General features: G+C 40.9%; 1 protein-coding gene across 3 annotated transcripts in view; it reads left to right on the forward strand.

The window, feature by feature from the left end:
- Positions 1-1,017: 1,017 nt before the first annotated feature.
- nup214 (nucleoporin 214) overlaps positions 1,018-23,091 on the forward strand; it is a 115,338-nt gene continuing 93,264 nt past the window's right edge. For all 3 annotated transcript variants that reach the window (XM_084694086.1, XM_084694088.1, XM_084694087.1), the window contains exons 1-14: positions 1,018-1,182; positions 1,816-2,011; positions 4,415-4,569; positions 5,192-5,390; positions 7,386-7,456; positions 7,556-7,619; positions 10,908-11,011; positions 11,135-11,241; positions 11,413-11,479; positions 11,675-11,801; positions 15,486-15,644; positions 19,371-19,842; positions 21,692-21,819; positions 22,072-22,157. In XM_084694086.1, coding sequence (XP_084550212.1) covers positions 1,141-1,182; positions 1,816-2,011; positions 4,415-4,569; positions 5,192-5,390; positions 7,386-7,456; positions 7,556-7,619; positions 10,908-11,011; positions 11,135-11,241; positions 11,413-11,479; positions 11,675-11,801; positions 15,486-15,644; positions 19,371-19,842; positions 21,692-21,819; positions 22,072-22,157 — 1,977 coding nt within the window. In that variant the 5' untranslated portion in view covers positions 1,018-1,140. The remainder of the gene's footprint in view (positions 1,183-1,815; positions 2,012-4,414; positions 4,570-5,191; positions 5,391-7,385; positions 7,457-7,555; positions 7,620-10,907; positions 11,012-11,134; positions 11,242-11,412; positions 11,480-11,674; positions 11,802-15,485; positions 15,645-19,370; positions 19,843-21,691; positions 21,820-22,071; positions 22,158-23,091) is intronic.

A 23,091-nucleotide genomic window follows, 5' to 3' on the forward strand; every position in this document is an offset into this window, starting at 1 on the left:
ATTGAGCAACTCAGAAGACTGAACTACACTATATAGGCCATACCACACTGATGCAACCAGTCAGTATGCTCACTATAGTGCATCTGTAAATGTTAGTGTGGATGACTGAGTCCATGCCAAACTTCTTAAGTCGCCTCAGGAAGAAGAGGCGTTTTTTCCGTATGGTTATTTAAGGATAATCATCCTCTATTTATGAGATTTCACACAGCAATTCTTTAAACAATATTCTCTGTCCACCATACTTCATTTTTATAATATATCGGATATTCTAGGAGTGCAGGGTTCTGGTCGGGTAATAAAGTAGCCTACTATGAGTTTATAGGGTGTTTAATATTTGCCAAACTGCAAAAACTATTCCCCCATGGTTTAATGGAAGAGGGGAAACTGAATAGTGTATTAACATTAACCAAATTATGTCAATACCTACAATACAATAAATTGTAGTTATTTGACTATGGGTTATATCTGACCAAGAATGGTCAAAGTAAAGTGAAATTAAATATAGAGATGTCGCTAATCCACTGCATACGCAGTGGAATAGCGACATCTCTGACGTTGATAACAAACCAAACTGTTTAAAAATCGGTTGAAAATTGAGCAAGTTATGGTCATATAAAAAGTACATGTAGTAGCATCAACACAATGTTATGGGTGAGCGAGTTGCCTGTAGCAAAATGGCCGCCATCTGTGGACGTTCTAGACGCCGCCGTAAGACATTGTTTATATATATCCATGAGCCCACTCCTCCATTCACCCCCACCTGAGCGTCCATGGGCGGGACATAATCCCAGCATTTATCCAATGACCGTATAGTTTCGAAGCACTGAAAAAAACTGTTCAAATCGTGACAAGGCGACCCCAAAAAAATCTCTTGCGACTCACCCGAGGGTCGTGACCCAGTCTTTGGGAAACACTGGAGGACACCGGCCTCACACTCCCGAACAGTAGGTGGCGGTGATGTACCTCTTATACGCAGTGTGCCATCTGCCATAATCAAAACAAGACGAAACGGCCTACCTACGTCACATCCTAGTAGTACGTTCGGAAGAGCGCGGTCAGTGTCTGAAAACTGCAGTTTTCTCACCTGAAACCGCGTGAAGTCGGGAATCAGCCCAATAAATAGTTATATTCTCACTCAACATGAGTGACGACCCGGACTCCCCTTCTGAAAGGGAGATGAAGGTAAGTTGCCATTTAATGCAGCTCATTAGGGGCAGGCTAAGCTAGTTAAAATATGGGATTTTTCAACGGATTCCTTAGCTAGCTAGTTAACCTGGTTAGGAAGAAAGCTAGAACCCTATGTGAACCTTTGCCAGTTAACTAACTAGTAGCTACTACAGCATACGAGGCTACATAATGTGCTAGCAGTTGCCTATCTTATACTATAACCTAGATGTTTAATTGGCTACAACTTATTACTACTCAGCTAGCCTACTGCGTTGCTGAACTAGCTTGCTACCATAGCTAGGAAGTAAACCAGTCATTATAGCAAGCTACTTTAGCTTGGTAGCTAATTCAATCATAGATTATATTACTTTGAACATGTTTACAATATACGATCAAATATGAAATCTGTGTATCTGTAATCTTGTAACATTCTAGTCGAGTAACTTTTAAACGTGTTAGTAACACTGTTACGCACACATGAACTATAGATAAGATTAAGACACGTGTTTCAGAACCAAAACGTATCTATTCATTTAACCTATAATACAGTACGATTTGTAAGTGTTTGTTTACAAGCCATGCCATGGTCACCGCTAAACCTTGGCAAATTGCATGGACAGTGGAGTATTAATTAGTTTGTCATTGTAGGATTTCCAGTTCCGGCAAATGAAGAAAACCCGAGTCTTCGACTCCCCAGAAGTTCTTCCAAAGGAGAGATCCAACTTGCTATGCCTCTCCAACAAATTTGGGCTGACATTTGTTGGATATGAAAGAAAACTGAAGGTGTACTTCACCCGGGACATCATAGCCTCAGATAAGGTTGAAGGTAACTCCAATGAAATAGGTAAGGGATGTTTTCAGCAAATCTTTTAATGTTTGTTTTTTAAAACTCATAAGTAACTATTTTACTAGTGTGCTTATTAGGTTCAGGTTGTGTTACCTTACATTTGACTTCTCCCTCAAACGATTTGTCTATTCAAACGAAGTCCATCTAAAGTGAATTTGAAAATACAATTTTAGAAATGTATTGCTTAACCACATTACAAATACTGAATAATGTAGTACTGAATTGTGGAGTTGGACCGTTAAAGTCCCTGTTAAGTGACAAAATGTGTTCCGAGTGTGTCACACCACAGAAAGATGTTCGTAATGCCTGGGACACACTGGCTGCAAAGCACTGCGATTAGCTGCAAAGCACCTGGAAGCGCCCAATTTTCTTTCGGGGCCCATGTTATAAAATTGGACCGGCCACACAAGCTCTGTGTTGCTGCGAAGCACGCGATTAGCTCGCGCCCTGCAGCTATCGTTTCGGCAGCTGGTCTAATTTTTCGACGAGACGCTTGCAAAATCGGCTGCAGGATGATAAAATACACCATATTATTTGATATATTTGATGCCTTGCATGGGGAGCCAAATGTGCTATGACTGCCACTGATGCCTGTCAGGATGTATCTGTCAGCAGGCAGGTCGGAAAGAGTCACGACAATTATAAAAAGGGTTTACTCGGTTTTATTAGCTCAATGTCGGATCATGCCACAAATCCACAACAGAGTGACTAGCATGAGTGAGAAACATCTCTCTTCAGAGAGCTTAAATACAGTATCTGGACATAGTTCAAACATACAATGCACAGAATCACTTCCTTAACGGGTCTTCAGTGGTCAGTACACTGATACACTAGAACATTCAACAGGTGAAGTGGTCGTTAATCACATAAGTCCCAGTTTGTACATGATTTGCCTTACTGTCTCCCAACTGTCTGGGGCTGTGTGCTATATTCTGCTCAGAGGGGGGCCTCGCTGTATGACCTGAATAACAGGACAAATTAATACAACTAAACAACTACTTGTATACTGTAGGTAGGTAGGCCTAATTTATTTCATTTTAAACATATTTGACAAATTAACTCCACAAAAATAAGTAAATGAACTTATGGCCAAGACCGCAGACCATGGCCTCTTGCTCGCACACACGCACTCTTTCTTTCTCTCTCTCTCCCGCACCGTCGCGCTCTCTGCGCATAACGGTGTAAAAGGAACGACAACAATAAACAAATTAGTTCTGAGCAAGCAATTTAAGGTCCCGATTCTTGTCCCAAATATGGCAGGCTTCATTCAGTGATTGAAACAAATATTATTAACGTTAAAGTTTTACAGTATAGAACCGACATTGAACGCTCCGAGCGAGCTGTGCTGTGGTAAACATGGAGTTATAGCATCAAGTTGCTAGTTGTTGAATGGTAAGCTAACTCCAGCTACATAGTTAAACACTACTTTAGCTGTATGCTCAACAAGTTTACCATCAACTGACCAAATCGAATAGTAATATGCTTTTTTAATCACTATTCGAATGTATATTCGAATTTAGAATATTTGTTGACGGCCCTACTGCACACCCATTCCTGTTCAGAGCAAAGTTACGTAATGTGACAATCCTGAATTTAAGGATTACATAAAAATAATAATGCATGGTGCAGGGTTGCCGAGGTTGTCAGTGTCCCTGGTGTGTTCTCATACATTTAAATCCAGTCTTGTCACATTACGTGACTGTTCTGTGCCACTGCTAGCTCACTAACCCAGCAGACTGTCAAATTCAGATGACATTGATTCCGGGTTGCCAGTCAATCTTGTCCTTCTCGGTCTTGGACCAATTGGTAATTTTATGCAAGCAAGTTATTGATACGTAACTAGCATGACTCAGCCAAATAACATCAGGCTAACAATGAATGTTTATTTGTTTTAATAGCAGTTTAACAGTTTAATAACTTGTTACTGAAGTGTAAGTTATCTTAGTGCCTCCATTGCGTCATTGAGACATTATTTCAGCCCTGCCCAAAAAATCCTGAACACACATGTTGCAAAACTGTTTAATGGTCTAATGCCGCAATTCAGTACTACATACTAGACAGTCTTTGTCATGTATTTAAGTAATACATTTAAAAGTTTTTGGTGTGTAGACTAAATCAATTAACTTTACCAGGACTTTAAACAGTTTCTCAAAATTGGTGTTCAGGTTTTTTTGGGTGGGGCTGAAACAATTCAGTAAGATTTTTTTTGTTGGTGATTTTATTTTGTATATAATTCAAATTTGTCTGGGTGGTTAGGAACACTTTTCTGTGGTGTGACAAACACATTTTTTTTTTGTCACTTTACAGGCATTGAAACTGATTTTACGCTATTGCTCTCTTTCACCCCATCTTTTCCACCCTTTTTTCCCCCCTTCTGTCTCCTTTTATTTTCTCTTGAAGTGGAGGGAATCGCTGCACTGGTGGAGGTTCCTGTGGAGTTGCCCCTGCACCACCTGGCTCTTAGCAGTGATGAGCTCACTCTGTCAGTGTGTGGTATGTCAGAGGAGTCTGGCCTCTTGTTGGCTTTCTATGATGTCCGCATCTTTATCAACAAGGTAAAATCCCCCCCTTTATAACAGGTTTGTCTGTTGTTGCTAAATATTACATGCTACAAAAGGGTTTTGCACGGAATAAAGATGCATAACTTAAGGTCACACAGTGCCTATGGGAAGGATATGGAAATTTTGACCGATACCGATAACTCTTTATATTTGGAAGCTGATAACCGATACATGCTGATAAAAACAAAGCCTGATTTCAAAAACAAAAGGCAGTGGACAACTTAAAAAAAAACCTTAACTGCACAAAACACCTTTCTTTAACCAAAATGATCAGATACTTACATTTTACAATTAGTTATACTGTACATTCCTATGGCCGACTTTCTTTTATATTAATAAAATGTATTGCCTGACGGAAAAAAAAACTGGTTAAAAGGGTGAAAATAATCCATAATTTATCGACAATACTTATCAGGCATAAAATAAATATTTATCGTCCAATACCGATATGGCCGCTGATATATCGTGCATACCTAATGTATGAAACGAGGTTTACACTTTCTCTTGGCTGTGTATATGATCTCAATTGTAGTCATTGTTAACCATAGTTTGTAAGCCTGTTGTTGTTATTTGTATACCAGGTCCAAGACCCATGTTTTTTGACCCCTCTCTTCAGGCCAGACCCCAAAAGTTACCATTTGCGTCATTGAGACCTGCAGCGTGCCCTGGCACCTGTGTACAGGACCTGAAATGGAACCCTGTGCAGGCGTCAATCCTGGCATCTTGTCTATCTGACGGCAGTATGATGGTGGTAGAGGTGACTGGCAGTGCCACAATTCAGGCCCAGCTTCCCTCTGTTGTGGGCGTTACATGCCGTAAGTGACTTCCCTATTTACAGACTCATTATTTGACACTTGTTAGGGTGCCTCCGGTAGGTGGAACGTAGTGGTTTGTTGGTATTATGCATGTTCCATGGAAGTCTATGGCAGCCCCTAGACCAGTAACGTAAAAAGTTGTGAAATGTACACATTAGAACTACAGCGCATTTGTAACTACCACACTAAACATGGCCCACGTGAGACAATAAGTGGCGCTTTGTACAAATGCCTTGTTTCTAATGAGGAACAAAAAGCCTCAAGAATCCATAATTTAAGATTAAGTTGTCAGTGAAACACATACAGATTACTCAACTATAGATGGTGCATAGTGCCCGTGATAAAATTGGCATACACATACACAGATTCCTGGATTTATAGATAGGGCACAATGCCCGTGATGCAGCTGGTGATGACAGTTCTTCTCTGTAGTTTTGATACATATATTTCTCAGATTACAATTGAAATTCTCTTGAAGTATTTTTTCAACTTCCACATCCATTATATTCAAATTGCCAATGCTGTGGTAGCCTACATACATGCAAAGGATTATGTTGCCTTCATTTGTCTGCTATTTCCTATGTAATAAATTGCTAATGGTATGTTGGTCATACAGCGCTTGCATGTACAATTGTAATGTGCAGGCAGTTTTGACTTCAGTAAACAATTTCCTTTTATTTACTACGAACTCCGTTGGGTTAATTGTTTTGTTTTATTTAATTGCGAATGCCTTTGTTAATGAAATGCAATTAACAAAATTCCCTGAAGTTGTCATACAGACTCCTAGTGCTCGCGCTAGTGAAACATATGCTGCGAGGCATGAACAGAGAACCAATTACAGTGAAGGGGCTGGGATGAGCTATAAAGTAGGGATGGGCGAACGATGCCTTGTGACGCTTTGGTGGTTTCATCGGGATTGTGCCGAACCAAAGAGCCGAACTAGCCTGGCTCTGCCCTCCTACGTACTTCCGCTCAATTTGGATTTTGCTTCTGTACTAGGTCTGGGAGCTCGGCTCTGAAGTCGGTTTCCAGAAACACATTTTTTGTAGGTCCAATTAGCGAACAGAGGGAGTGGCTGAGAACGATGACGTTAATATCGACGCAGAATAACTTCGCTCGCATCTTTCTCCGCCGCCATTACTGAACTACTCAAACTAGTGCACGACATTAACGTCATCGTTCTCAGCCACTCCCTCTGTTCGCTGATTGGACCTACAAAAAATTTCTTTCTGAAAAACGACTTCAGAGCCTAGCTCCCAGACCTAGTACCGAAGCAAAATCCAAATTGAGCGGAAGTACGTAAGAGGGCAGAGCCAGGTTGATTTTGGCCATTCGGCCAAAATGTCTGAAGCTGGCATGCATGCCTTATTTCTCATGGGGAACAAAAGTCTTAAGAAACCATAATGTCTGCGGCATGGATTTTTCTGTACAGTGACTATTTGTGAAAAATTAACCCTTGTTATCTTCGGGTCATTGTGACCCCCCCCACATGTTGCGACAACTTTACCTCATACAAAAACAAACAATTTTTTTTTTTTTTTAATTTATGTATTCACCTCCCACAGTGCGAAGGTTAAAATAAAATGTTTTATTTGTTTTTGCATTGGGTAAAGTTGTCGCAGCGCAACGATTGGTTGTTGTGAGCCAAAGACAGCACAAGGGTACATTTTTTTTTGAAATGTTGAGGAGGAATCTGCCATTGCTGCTTGCAGCTATATTTTTGCTTGTTTAACTTTCTGAACTTAACCTTGTGTAAACCAGTGAAAGATTAACTCGCATTGCTTATCTGCACTTTTTTATATACATCTAACCTACATCTGCTGTATTTATTTTGATATCATTGCTCCTATCTGACGTAGACTGTGGTGCTTACATTTAGTTCCTATAACTGCACACAGTTTACATTATAACTTAACTTTCTTTGGGGATTAATAAAATGAATTAAGTTATTGACTTTGAGATGTATCTGTTAATGCCATATTCTGTGTCATTTAGTATGTTGGAGTCCCAAAGGAAAGCAAGTAGCTGTGGGAAAAATGAATGCCACCGTCAGCCAGTATACTCCGGTATGTTTCTTCCAACTGAAATACTGCATTATATGGGTCTACACGCACAGTGAAGCAATTATTTGTGACAGACTTGTATTTGTTTGCTGTCCCAACCAGACACTGCAGGAAAAGAAAGTCATCCCATGTCCAAGCTTTTACAGCTCTGACAACCCTGTCAAAGGTAAGCCAAGTAGAGAAGACTGTGGAAGAACTATATACTTCTGCCCATATAGTGTATGTGGAAACCCCCACTAATTAATGAATTCAGATGTTTCAGCTACACCCATTGCTCACATATGCATGCAATGCTGCACATAACCATGACATCTCCATAGACAAACATTGGTACAAGCCAGTCATTTTATGATAAAAGGTCGGAGAAATTGCAACAGAAGCAAACTCAACTGATTTTGTATCCTCAATATGTCTTTGTTGACATATAACAGTAAAATACTTAATATTAAGGTCTGAATGGAACCCATTTCGGCTACCCATGAGAATTAATACATAGATGCAGGAAGACTATACTTTAAACAAGCCTTTATTAGTTATTATTGCAGAGATGGCGTTTGGGGCTGGGTTGTTTCACCAATAATAGTCGTACCACAGCTCAACACACATCAGGGATGCAAACAGCGCGCTTTTCAGCGCCTCCTGCTTTTTTCACATCAGTTTGGGTGACTTGCGTGAATCGTGCAGATCCAAATAGTTGGATAATGATTGCACCAACAGTAATTCTAAATTTCCTCCATCAAACAAGTAAATAGGAAATAAGCAAATCACCAGTAGCCTATGCGCACAAGCGTGAACCACTAGTGTTTCTTCTTGCTGCGTATCTTTTACTGTCTGCAGTGGGTAGCCTACTCAATAAACGGACTCCGGTCCGGATCTGGACCGCAATACCCAGACGCAATTCATTGGTGCGTGATTTTGTGCTATAGCCTATATTTTTTTTCCTACTAGATGTGCTTTATATCTTCCGTGTCCAATCGAAAGCTCCAATCAGGAGCTATAATAACTGTAATCACCATGACAACTCACTCACTCAACGTTGGCCGCAACAACAACCTCTGTGGGTAACGCAGGTTGTGGGTGTCATTCGCAACAACGCAGGCTAATCGATTTGCTAACGGTAGCTAGCCTACCTGTTTCTTCCTTAGCAAAAATCATGGTGTGACAAAACCCAGCGAAAAGTTGATTCTGAAAATCACAAATTTCAGACAGAATTGACTGACAAGTATGCATTTGTGTTGCCGGTGGGGAGTGTAACGGGTATGCAACGGACGTGGTCTTGCTCCGCCAGGGCCGTCGTTCGCTGCCATCCGGAGTCAAACCTGCCACCTCTGGATTGCCAAGTGCAACCACTACGCCAAAGAAAAGCTAGCTATTCATTGACCTGGGTGGCCCATTACATACCTCAGGAGTGAGTTTCACCAATTCACATCGGTTACAGGAGCACAAAACCGATGTGTTTAATCTGCATTGAGACGGTTGCCCTTGTCAAAAATGGTAGAGCTAATGTAAAATGTCACTATGACACAAAGCATAGACACTTTGAACAAAATTACCCCCAGAACTCTGGTCTATGGGAGAAATATTCCCAGGGCCACAGGCACTGTGTCCTCCTAAACCTAAGTCAATTTTGAATGAATGAGTCAATGGGAAAGGTTAGGGCCAGAAAAATAAACCATGGTCCGTTCCGGACCCTGGACTGAATGGAAATTTGGTGGGTGGACCTTTTGAGTTTCTAATTGAGTACCCCTGTTTTATGGGAAACCGAGCTCCCCTTGCAGTCTTAAAAAAATCTCCTACTGTCATGGATTTTATTAGGAAGGTGACCAAGGCATACACAACTTGTGGCAAGTAGAACAAACTACCTCTCAAAAGTAAGAATCTACAGGCCTTGTAATCCATTGATCTTGTGGTGAGGGGCAATTCCCAGGCTGTTACTCAGCTGAAGGAGTTGGCTAGGATCATTAACATTTAGTGCCCTTAGAGGTGGCCAGAAGAAGAGGAAGAAGGAGTAAAACCAGAAGAAGAGCTAGATAATTTAATAAGAGCTAATGTCTCAGAATAAAAAATGAAATTTAATATTACAAATTAGTGTCGGTGTATTTTGATAATCAGAATGTAATTTTACACTGTGCATATAGGGGTGGGCAAGGGATGTCAGGGGGTTAGTGGCAATGTAAGTATGGATATTTGCCACGGGGCGAGGGCTTCAATTAATTCTCTCTTTTTTGACCATACATGTTTGCATCCCTGACACATACAGATGTTCCCAATGAATTGTAGTTGATCACAAGGTATGTTTTATTAGTGTTTCCTATATACTAGTATTATAATTGGATAAATACGCTGTTCTTATTGGTCCAGAGATTTTCTCAAAGGTTAACGAATCCGTTTGTTGGCCTCCTGAAAGTTTGCAGACATAAACAAACAATTTTCGGACCTAGCAAGCGGTTGCCTTGGAGACGTTGACAACATGACGTTGACAACCTTTTTCTGCCAGATTTGTCGTGTTTGAGTTTAGTTGAATTGCACAGAATTCCCATGTAGTATGTAAGAAACCAAACATGGACTTTTTGACAGGTCAGCTAACCTAGGTTTGTTAACCAAGACCGTAGATATGTTGTGATATTTTTGCAAATTGGCGCATACATTATTATGCAGCGTTTGCCCATGTTACCAAAACTATGTTACCAAAACTTTGTCCATGTTACCAAAACTATAAAACTTGTAATACATTTTTTGTTTGTCTTAATGTAAGTATTCAACTCAGTAATTTTCATGGTGATATTTGTTTTGCCTATTCACAATGAATAGGCATATGAATAGGCTATATTTGGGTGTTTTTCTAAACTTTCCCATAATGGGATTCTTCATGGCTTTTTTTTTCCTTAACCAGGACATATTGAGGATACAAAATTAGTTGAGTTTGCTTCTGTTGCAATTTGTCTTAGGTTGACCCCCATTTTAGCTTAAAATGACTGGACTATAAAGAGCTCAGTGACTTTAAAGGTGCCACTGTCCATAGGATGCCCCCTTTGCCAAAAGTCAGTTTGAGATTTCTGCCCTATTAGATTTGCTCTGGTCAACTAAGTGCTATAAAAATGGAAGCATCTAGGAACAGCAAGAGCCCAGCTACAAGCCCAGCCCAGCTGTAGGCCACACAAACTCAGAGCCTGGCTGCCTAGTGCTAAAGCTCATAGCGCATTAAAATTGACTACCATCTGCTACATCACTCACCAGTGTTCCAACTGCATCCGCAAGCATAATGGGATGTCTGAGTTCACATAGGAGTCATTGTCAGGTGTCCACATAGTTTTGGCTGTTTAGTATACATATCCATGATAGAATAATTCCTTCATATACTTGGACAGGTATTTAGAGAAAGTGAAGTACCAACCAAATGGGACCCTTTTACAATCATAACAGATAAATGACAATCTCAACTCCCTTCACTCAGTGCTCGACGTGCTGTGGCTGAGTACGTATATGTTTGCTGTGGCATATGCTGCTGCTGACGGCTCCCCCGAGACCCCTCCAGAATTGGTGGTTGTGTCCCTGCCAGTGAGTAAAGAGTTCTTCTCCGCTCTCATGTTGACCCAAGTGACAGGAGTTTGTTTTTTCTGCTAATACTACCAAAATAATTGTTAGTAAATCACAGTTTCCTTTTATTTTTATTTTTTACAGAAAAAAGAGGATAAGAGGGAAGAGAGGTACCTCAACTTCAATGACCTGGTGTATGGTACCTGTACCGAGAGGCAGCACCACTACTTTCTTAGCTATATTGAAGACTGGTAAGACTCACCCATCAGACCAAATATTATTTTGTACTTCTACTATGGATAATTTATTACGGTGTACTTTATTTTAACTTCCTCTGGACAAGGAAAACATGGAACAGTCCTAAAAGTGGGAACTAACCATGTGGTGAGCGTGATCAAGGCACACCTGTCTTTCTCTTGTAGGGGCATTGTTCTTGCTGCATCTGCAGCCTCCATTGAAGTCAGCATCATTGCCAAGCAAGAGGATAAGGTGACTGTACACTACATAAATATTGTCATGTTAAATTCTCATATCATTCAAAACTAGTAACTCTTGTCCAACCATCTACCTTGTCTGTGAGAATTCCACATAATGGCCAATTTGCAGCCACCATGACCAAGAGTGCCACAGAAAACAAATTGGTTGCTCATGTTTGCTTGATTGCCATGTCTCTGTCCTCTCCAGACTAATTGGGAACTGTGGCTGCTGGAGGATGCCAGTCGAGGAGAGCTGCCTGTCACCCAGACCAACGACGACACACTTCCTCTGGGTCTAGCCATAGACTACACCAGCCAACAGCAGATACACATCAGTAAGTTGCACTTGACCTCCCTCAATCCCCTCCCCCCTATAGTGAATTTTTGAAAACTGTTCAGTGTCCTTGAAAACAAACAAAAGAAAAGCCTACATGTATACTTGCCATGACCCTACAAGGGCAACACAGTTGATATGTGGAAATAGATTTGGTTTGAAATGGTGAAAATGTATCCATGATATCAATGTTTAGCGTCACATTAACATGGCTCTAGAGTGCAACCAATTTGGTCGCATATGCGACCAAAATTTGTATGGGTGCCACAAAATCTATTCCTAGGTTGCATGTAACCTCCTTGCATCCACTGCCTCTCCACGAACGAAGCGTCTGTTCTCCTTTGACGGAACTCACACTCATGGTTGGATCATATTGTGGTCCAAACCAATCAGAGACAGAGATGGGGCTGGTCTTTGTCTCTGATTGGCTGTGGTCCAGATAATCCTGTAGGCCTACACTGCTCCGTGCTGTGCGATTGAAATTACGACCTGAGCACCAGAGAATCAGTTAAGGCAGACCTGGGAATTGTACGGACTGCGGGCCACAACTGGCCGGGCTGTCACAATCCGCCCCGCGTGAGGTCAATCAAAAATTTTAAACAAATAAATGTGTTGACTGGTAGTAAATATGTAGTCCTGAAAGACTACAGTGATCAGGCGATTTACATGTGTGCTAGCACAACCTCACCGACAGAAGAGTTAGCTGTTGGTTAGCCCTCAAAAAGGAAAAACGAAAGATTGATACAGAATGTAGAGTTTTTAACAAGACATGGACTTCTAAGTATATGTTCACCAAGGTCAAAGCTGTGTTCTTAGTTTGTGGAGAACAGGTCGCTGTGCTGAAGGATTATGATTTGAAATAAGGGACTAAAGAAAAAAACGAAGGCGGATATAATTAGAACTTGACTGATTCAGTGGGCGCGGGCCGCTGATGTTTTGCTCGTTTAACTGAAAACTTTGATCATCACCTGTCTGCTGTCCTTATCATATTCACCTCAGACATTGAGTCAGATTTTGATGCACTTGTTCAAGCCCACTAGATTTCTCTCACAGAACAAAATGAACTGAAAAAAGTATTGTATCAATTGCATATCTTTTAACATATTGCAAAACTACTTTTCAGTGTTTGTGAAGATTAACTAGTTACAAATGAAATGAAACACTGATGTAATGATTGTTTTTATTTTTACTGTTACTTCTATATTTTTTTTTTTTCCTATTTGACCTACACCAAAAAGTAAAATATTTTTATAAATATTTACAAAATATCTGTGTTCTTCTGATAACCAGTAGCAGCTAATCAAAATATATACTTTACTGCTTTTTTTAATGGGAGAAAATGAATAGTGATCAGAATTAAGTTGAAGTTATCATTGATGCGGCCCTCCAACACATTTCAGGTTTCTTATGTGGCCCCTTGTAAAAATTAATTTCCCACCCCTTAGTTACGGAGCTGGGCCACGGAGCTAACCCATGGAGCTGGGATTTTGATGCTAGGGAGGGCCATCTGAAGGGCATGCGTCAACAAGGGGGGACCCGCTATAAGACTTTGAGACATGAAATGTTAGGTGTCAGTTCAGAGAAGCACTTTCAAACAGTAGAACTTTCTATTTTGTAATGTTTATTTTGCTTAAAATGTTTTAGTTTGGCAGCTCAGTGAAGCACTTAAAATATGAATATTTTTATATACAGTACATAATTGTGCTTCAAATAAAGAATATATTAACTTACACCTTATTCTTGTTTACGATCATTTACATATTATATATGAATGTATATGGATCGTGATAAAAAGGTGACCTTGAAATTGTGGCGACGCAAGGAAAAATTTGGATGCACCGAAATTTTGTGCTGGTGCACCTAAATAAAAGTTAGGCGCACCAGTGCAACCAAGGTTAAAAGTTTGTCTGAAGCCCTGATTAAGCATCTTCTTTTTTTTTGCGACCTTTGTTGTTTTTAACCTGTTGCACTTTGAGATTTGAAGCTAAATATAAAGTGCATTATAAACAATTATTATCTTGTCTGAGGCCTGTTCCATAAAGCAAGTTTACCGAATAAGCCAGACTTATGTCAGTTAGTCCGACTCATTTCTAGTTCATTTGGTTCCATAAAGCTAGCTCAACGTAGATCGAACTTGGTTACTATGGTAACTTATGTTTCGAAATTAACCTCGTCTGGGGCAGGCTAATTTTCAGGCTGAGACCGTAACACTGACCCAACGGGAAAACAATGATTTACCGCGGATATTCTCATTTTCTTATTGTCATCAGTTCAATATGTAGGCTGTATTTAGAGGAAATCTACTTAAATAGCCTACATAGGCTACAACATTTAGCCTAATGCCTTAAACTTTGATGAACAATGCTTGGATATAGGCTACCAGCATAGCCGTTAAATGTATGGCTATGGTAGTTTATGATTTCAAATGTGTAGGCATCAGGCACAGGCCTATATCTTAATCTAAATGATCTCAGTATAATTATCATAATTGTTAACAGTATCTTATAATTGCAAAACAAACCTAAAATCCATACCCTCCATTTCCCAGACACAAAAAACATGTTAAAGTTAGGCTACTGGATAATGCTTAATTAATAGTTGGCTATTTATGTTAAACAATGTCAAAAAAGTCAATTTAAATGTGTTTAGAGGATATCTGTTTTTTAATCAACAAAGTAAGTCTAAAAAGGTCCTCGACCTATGTAGCATATCGTTCATGTCAATCATGGCATGTCATTTTATTTTGATGAAGCGGTGGCTGAGGGAGCTGTCATTGTACACGATTTAAAGGGAACATTCTTTTTGGAAGAAGTCACATTGCCGTGTGCATTGCTTTTGCCATGGTGGGGGGGGGGGGGGGGGGCGGCGGTAGACCAACATTTTTTACAAACCACCTAACAGGCCCCGCAAAGCAGTGTGAGATACCTGGCAGGGCAAACAGGTAGCCTAGCTAGTTGTATCTGATTTAACTACTTGTACTCGCTGTGAATTATATTATTGTTGCTTGCTTTCCTCCAGGTACACTCTAGCGCTTTTGAAGATCATGTTGTTTAATTGTCATTTGTTTAACTACATGCTCTTCTGGTTCTACCCATAGGCACTTATTTGTTATGAAGCATACATTGTGAAAAACAAATATTTTGGCTACCCGCAATGTTGTTCTCGTTGTTTATGATCATTGACCTGTTAATTGTAATTTTGGAATCATCACCGAAACTCCCAACGTAAAAAACGGCATTTTGTGTAAGAGAACTAGTGTAACTGCTAGCTTCCGGAAGTTGTTGACCTGGCTTATGCAATATGCAGAAGTAATGCGTGCATTAAGTGGATTCCCAGCACCACACAGAGCCACTTGCGAGGAGCGACTAGGCAAATTTATGCAAATAGTCATTGCCAGAGGATCTAGTGTACTCATTGACAGGCGATCAGGTGTAAATAACAAGGCAAATATTGCGCAAACATATGACACAAATTAATTGGACTCCCGTTTTTTTGAATATGTATATGTCAGTCTTCTAGGGGCGTGGGAGGTTGTTTTTTTTTTTTGGGGGGGGGGGGGGGCTACCCCTCCTAAACAATGGTAGGGGAAACACTGTGAAAGTGAGTGCCTAACTACATACGAGATGCTTAATCTCCATAACCCATATCTGACCAAATTTCTTCTTCCTTGTTTGTGCCTCTCCAGCGGATGAGAAGACTCTGCCCCCTGTGCCCACCCTGCTGATACTTTCCACGGATGGGGTTTTGTGCCCCTTCGCCCTCCTCAACCTCAACCCTGGCGCCAAGCAACTTGTCACAGCTCCTGTCAGCCTGACCCTGGAGGGGGAAAGGGCCCTCCCCGCAGGTGTGGATGGGCACCACAGCCCTTTGTCACATACACTGATCAGCCATAACATTGACTACTGACAGTTGAAGTGCATAACACTGATAATCTTGTTATCATGGCACCTGTCAGTGGGTGGGATAAGGCATTAAAGTTAACGTTTTGTCCTCAAAGTTGATAAAAGCAGTGAAAATGGGCAAGCATAAGGATTTGATACCCCCTTTCCACCAAAGTGAACAGGAAGCTAGTTCGGAGCTAGTGCTAGAGCCAGTTCGGAGCTGGTTCAAGAACGGAGCCGGTTCAAGAACGGAGCCTTCTAAGAACCGGTTTGCTTTTCCACGGGCTAGAGAGCCACCACAGAGCCATGTCATTTTGCCACTATACGTCTCATCTTTCCAAGCAACGCTAGCGCGGCAGCACCAAACACAAAGCAGAGCTCGTCTAAAGGCTGTTAATTAATCCGAAGAACGCTAAGAACGCGAGGTTGAGATGCGTGTTTTCTTTGCAATTGCGCAATACCCTGGACTCGCAGCAGTATGACAGCTAGGGTTGCCACCTTCAATACTGAAAAATATGGGACGCCTGCCGCAGCGGGGGCCACACCCCGAGGGGCCACGATGACCACAGGCCCAATGATGTGCCAGTGGTGGTACATCACAACTTAAAACATAAAAATATTACGATTGATACATGGACATTATAAAAAGATATCTGCTATTGTGAACAGTGTGAACAGATCCCCTCAGTCTTGTGAGAGGAACTTGTGAGAACCATATTTTACAGATCCATAACTTATTAACTTTAAATTAAACAAATTCTTTGATACTCAAACAAATCTATTGGAAAAAAAAGATTGTGCAGGAGACTTGCAAATGATCTTCCATGAACTTCATAAACATAACATCAGTGGACCAGAAGTCGTAGTGTGCAGTATTGGGGCATGTAAAGCCTACTTCCTTTTATAAATGTACTTATTACGTGGGGGGTATCTGGACTTGCCTCTGCCATTCTTTCAAATCGACTCAACGCCAAGAGACCCGCCTTCCTCTGCCTCTGATTGGCTGTGAACCTGATCAAACCAACGATGGCAGTGAGTATTAACCAATCAGGGGCAGAATAAGACGAGTCTTCACTGAATGTGGGTGGGATGGTCCTTGACCCAAGATTTAGGAAACTGTTAGGAAAACGTTTTTTTCACCTGATGAACTCCTACATCTTCAAACTAATGTGCAAACAATGGCACTTGAAGAGAGAATATGGATGTGTGGCAGCATGGCAGTTGCAGTGTTACCGCCACCGATACTACAGCTACTGAATCAACACCTCAAGCCACTGTACTTGACACACTCCTTGGTTCTGATGGTGAAAAAGAGAATAGAGCAGGCAAAGCTGAGGATGACCACACCCAAGTGAGGAACGAAGTCCTGACATACTTTGGAGAAAAGACCCTGGCCAAGGAAGAAAACCCATTACTGTGGTGGAAGGCTAACAATTACCGATATCCTATGTTGGCCAGGCTAGCCAAGTCTTACCTATGTATCCCTACCACCTCAACACCATCTGAGCGGCTGTTTTCTGCAGCAGGGAACACAGCCTCCAAGAAAAGAGCGAGCCTGAGCCAGGAGCATGTGGACATGCTCACATTTTTGCATTGCAATGCGAAGTGTCTGAACAAAGGGAGTGAGAGTGTGTGCATTATTTCATATGCTTAATTGCAAACTATTTAATCTGTTACAATGTTACAATGTTTTTTTAATGATAAAAAAACAAACATTAAAAGGGTTTACTTAAAAACTTCAAATTGCCCTAACTGGATAATAATGTCCATATAAGAAGTTCAGATGGAACACAACTTAAATTGTGAGGGTGTTTTTATTCACTCACAAACTATACTGCTGTAGCTATAATAAACATCTAAAAAATGTGACTTCTGGAAGATAAAATACATTTAAGCATGTTGTCTCACAGCCTACTACGATATTCTGCTCCATAATATTAAAATCTCACTCAAACATACTTCAGATACGTAAGCAACAACAGAATAACCTTGATATCGAACAAGACAGTTTCTATTTTGTTGAACTTAGTCAGCTGCTCGCTTCTTTTGCGAGTGTTGTCTGCCATTTGTTACAGGAGCGAACGCTACTGCTACTGCTACAATGCTAACGCTTCTGCTGCTAGCTGTGTGCTTTGCTTGCATGCGATAGTTTAGGCTGGAAGTACTCGAGTGATAACTAAACTCGTCCTGACAATCAGTACACACAGCATTAGTTTTGTCAACTGAGCCGTCTCGCACTTCTTGAAATGGAACTTCCCGTCTCAAATTATATATATATATATATATATATATATATATATATATATATATATATATATATATATATATTAGGGCTGTCAGTTTAACGCGTTATTAACGGCGTTAACGCAAACCCAAATTAACGGCGTCAATTATTTTATCGCGCGATTAACGCTCTTTTTGGCCTAGCAAACTTTTTTTCACATGCTGTTGCAACAACTACCGACGTTAGAAAAACTACAACACCACACCGGATCTAGCTAGACCGGAAACAAAACAACAGGCACGCCAAACACTCGTTTGGCTTGCGAGCTGGCTAAAGAGTAGTAGCAGAGCCCGTTTACGGATATTAGACATTCTCTGGTAGTAGGCTAACGTTACGTTTTGAGTGGATGACGAGCGTGAGATGCCGAAATGGATGCCAATAAGATTCTGAATGGAAAGTTTGCTTTTAAAAAGTTGCCAAATGGTTCTATTGACAAGACCAGTGATCTGTGTGTTTTGTTGTAAACTGAGCTATCATCGCAGCACGTCCAGTCTGAAATACCACTTGATGGCCAAGCACACAGCTGATGCGAATTCTCTGCCCCCTCGTCAAAGCCAGGCAATTGCAATGTTGTTTTCAATAAAAAAAATATTTGCACAAAGCAATCCGAACCACTTTTCTATGTTGATAAGAGCATTAAAATTTGAAAAAAGATTGGGACAAAAAGAAATCAGGGACATTTAGAATAGATAAAAATGTGCGATTAATTGTGATTAATCGCGAGTTAACTATGACATTAATGTGATTAATCGCGATTAAATATTTTAATCGTTTGACAGCACTAATATATATATATATATATATAATTTGAGACGGGAAGTTCCATTTCAAGAAGTGCGAGACGGCTTGTGTGTGTGTGTGTGTGTGTATATATACACACACACACACACACACACATACATACTTCTTGAAATGGAACTTCCCATCTCATATATATATGTATGTATGTTAACAGTCTTTGTTGTAGTTCTCTAAGGTCACTGTTGTTGTCATGGCCAAGCGTGCAGACTTGGGTTCATGTACTCACAATATGGATCAAAATACCACTTTTATACAACATTTGTGTAAAAATACACTATATTACTAGTGCAAGATTACAGTAGAATACATGTTACTCCACTGGTCACTCAACCAGTCATTTGTCGGCTGGGCTAGCGAGGTAGCAGTGGCACACGTCACGTAATGTGACAAGACTGTAGTGGACACGCACCGTAAAGTCAGATCTGCACTAATGATTGGATGTTATTTGAACCAAATGGAATGATTGGACAGGCTACTTGTCTGTCTTTAATTTGTGTTATTACCAGACTATACAAATGGCTGTAGTTTCCAGAACAGTCTGTTTTTAAGCAGTCCTAAGATTTTTATCACAGCACTTATCATTGTCCTTTTCTTTGTGTTTCAGTTTCTGTCGCTGCCCTGCCCACCATCAAGCCCAGCCTTGGCCTCCCTCCATCCACCATAGCATCCCGCCCTTCCTCAGCTGCTATGGCCACACCTTCCCCATCCACCACCTCGTCCCCCGCCCCCTTCGCTGCCCCCACCTCATCCTTCTCCCTTCCCTTCTCCTCTTCCTCCTCCGTGGCTACCTCCTCCTCTGCCTTCTCCTTTGGGGGGTCGGTCCCAGCCTTTGGCTTGGCCACAGGCTCCACTGTTTCCTCTGGCTTCTCTTTTGCCACTAAGCTCCCCTCTGACACCTCGTCAGCCTCCGCCTTCTCGTTCAGTGCCCCCTTGGTAAAGCCGCAAATGGAAGCGGCCCTACCTCCGGCATCAGTCGCCCCCACCTCCCAGGGCTACGCAACCGCGTCTCCCGTGATTGTTCAAAGGGGCACGTCTGAGCCTGCCACCCCTGTGGTCAAGCTCAATCTAAATGACAGGTGAGGGAGATGATGATTAACCCTGATAATAGAACCTTAGTGATAGAACCCGTGGTAGCTTTAGATTTTGTGTTTTTGCTCTGTAGAATGAGCTTGGTAGCTGTGGAATCAAATACTAATACTTTGGTAATGTCATGTCTCCCTTAATCTGAATACAATTTCAATAGAACGTAATTGCTTGTGGTATTCCTTGACGGTATGAATGTTATAGAAATATACCAGTCTGACTTTGGCCTACAATTTGAATATACCGTGCTAAAAAAGGTAGTGCCTCCAAGAAATACAAATTCACAACCCAATTTACACCAGGCATGGTATATAATTACTTGGGGTGGGAATCTTTTGGTTTGATTAGAATCAATTCTTAGGGTCTCGAATCGATAATCCAAAGAATTTTTTATAAAAAACAAATTTGTGATTCGCTAGAAGACTTAATTGCGATTTTAATGGTAATTGATTATTTTTCCCCCCCCCTTAATAATTTCAGTATGGAACTTTAATATAGCACGCAATCGTCCGCATCCTCTTAACCAGTATTGCAAAGACGGAGTAGAGCTTTTGGGCTTTATTGTTTTTGGGCTTTATTGTTTGGATTTATATGAGAACTTCCAATGTTTACAGAGACTTAAATGTCTAAAAAGCATTATGGATTAGTGTAGCCATTTAAGCAAAGATACCTGGTTGGTTAGAATTGTGAAATGTTTATTGTAGAATGGAATCGAGTCTTCTGTGATTTAGTAATCTGTAACTTGATTAGGAGAGGGCATGAGATCATACTTTGTACAGACACAGCCTCATACGAAACATTACAGCTAGTACCATTGCGCTTGCAGGCCTGGATTGGCTAATCGGGAGGGCCGGCCTATTTTTTTGGCTTTTTAAATGTATTATTTTACTCAGCCCAACGGTTCTCACAGTGCAGCCTTCAGGTTGATGATGACGTGTTATCTTTTGACTCCCTGGCCCCACCCCCGACAGCGGCACCTTGCTCAAAATAAAAAATGTCAGAGATAAAAATGGATAACAGAAAGCCCTAATAATAAAACTAATAGTAATGAAGAGTTGAATTACAAGACTGCAGAGAATAGTGCACTATTGCAGTCTTATATTTTGAGGTTTTAATTACAGTATCTTAAGTCAGTCGAGCTAAAGTGGGCCGGTCTGAGGCATGGAACTCCAGGACTGAAAATTAGTCCCACTCCGGCCCTGCGCGCTTGCATAAGTAGCCTCGGGAAAAACCGGCTGTACCGTGATGTAAATCAAATCACGCATGACGCGCCCACAACTCAACTTGAAGCTTAGGTAAACAAGAACACATTGAGCATTTAGTGATCTTACCATGTTGTTTTATTATATTGAGTAGCTTCTTCAACTTTTGTAATAGGCAAGAAAATGAAAATTTTTCGGTTTTGAACGGTCAAGATGTCCCTTTTCATTGGACCTTGTCACATATTGAACTACGCTTTCTTGTGATCCTACAACCCTACTGTTGAAAGCTACATATTGGCTCTTCTTCCATGGCAAAGCATTGCAAAAGTTGGAAAAATTCAACTCATGCGACACCCCATCCAATTCCGTCCGAGTGAGGTAGATTGGCCTCAATGGTGCAGCTTGCATTTTTTTTAATCAATGGACTACAAATGAAGCAAAATTAATATATTGAGATATAGTTACCGTTCTTGCTTCAAATTTTACCATGGTAAACATTTTAGGCCATACCGTCCAACCCTAATGTGAAATGTCCCTTTTTAAATTGTTGAATTTCCTCATCCATTTCACAGTGCTAAATAATGTCTAGACCTGTTACAACGGAGAGTGTGTGTTTTCTCTGTCCCAACATTTGTCTCAGGTTTTTGGCAGTGGAGACTCCAGTTGCAGCACCAGCTTCCCAGACTTTCTCTTTTGCCCCCACCCATTCTATCTTCACTGAGCCAGTCAGCGAGACGATTGCTGTTACCAAAACCCCCATAATTCCAGGTACCTAAAGCAGTGCAAATCTCTCTTTAGGCTCCTTACTGATAAAAATATAAGTAGGCCTTAAGGCAATGGCCTGGGTTTGAATCCGGCCTTGGACCTTTACTGCATATCATCCCCTCTTGCTCCCCTGCTTTTCCTGTCAAACAAAGAAATAAACCTTTTCCCACGTTTTCTATTGGTCATGTGTCCTTTAAGTTGCATCATGATGAGTCTAAATACATAATTTACTTAAATTGCTTCTTTTTTTTTCAGCCCCAGTGCGGCCAGTCCAAATCAGTTCAACCTCTTCTGTGGGACAAAGGCCTGCCCCGTCCCAAACAAGTAATCCTACTTCCCAGGTACCGGTCCAAGCTAAAGTAACCATCCAGTTCTCATTTGTGCTAATATCAGTGTTTCCTCTACCATAATTGTTTTGGAGGGGCGACACATCATTCTTTAAGGGGGGCGGGAGGTCGTTTTGGGGGGGCACACAAGGACACACACACCGGTACAAATTACATTTATTGTGTTCGCTTAAGATTATGACATTATTTATATTACTTACATTTTACAACTAATATTTCTGTATATTTTTTGTGGTGGGCCGTTATCGGCGTTAACGTGCTGCGTTAACCGTGAGACTTATTGGCCGATTAAAAAAATATATATATATCGCCGTTTATCTATTCTCAAAGTTGGGTTGGGAGCTGGGTCTATACTATGCAAGCTATGATGACTTTCACCTTGATATTTTAGCAAGGATGTATACCTAGCCGAATTGCACTGTAGGGGGCGAGAACGAGTCTTCGAACCTGTGTGTATGCCTTGTGTATGAAATTATCACATCAAACATGACGTGCTAACATGGATGCAGCTATGAAGCCGCCTGGTTTGCTTCAGGGAAAATTTATTTTTAAGAGGCTTCCCAACGGAAACCTCAACAAGACTAAGGTTGTTTGCACCTTGTGCTATGCAGAATCAGTTTACTGTACAAGTTCTTCCAGTCTCAAATACCACCTAAACACAAAGGATCCCTTAGCTAATGCAGAAGATGCCGAGCTAAGCACTGATGTAGCGCAGGGGAAGAGTCGTCGTCAAACTACTGTTTGAGTGCAACCGAGGCAAGCTAGTCAGCACAGCTCTATCAGCCAAGCTAACTAATCTAATAAACAGTTAACAAACACAAGTACATCTTATTGAACATAATTTATTTTCATCACCAATTATCATAGTAGAATAGCTTTCTCAAGCAGTTTGTGATGCATTTTGGAAACAGGAGATGAGCCCCTGGTC

Source organism: Hypomesus nipponensis, chromosome 27 (genome assembly GCF_054491055.1).
Source record: "Hypomesus nipponensis isolate SF chromosome 27, ASM5449105v1, whole genome shotgun sequence".
In the NCBI taxonomy this organism is placed as follows: Eukaryota; Metazoa; Chordata; class Actinopteri; order Osmeriformes; family Osmeridae; genus Hypomesus; species Hypomesus nipponensis.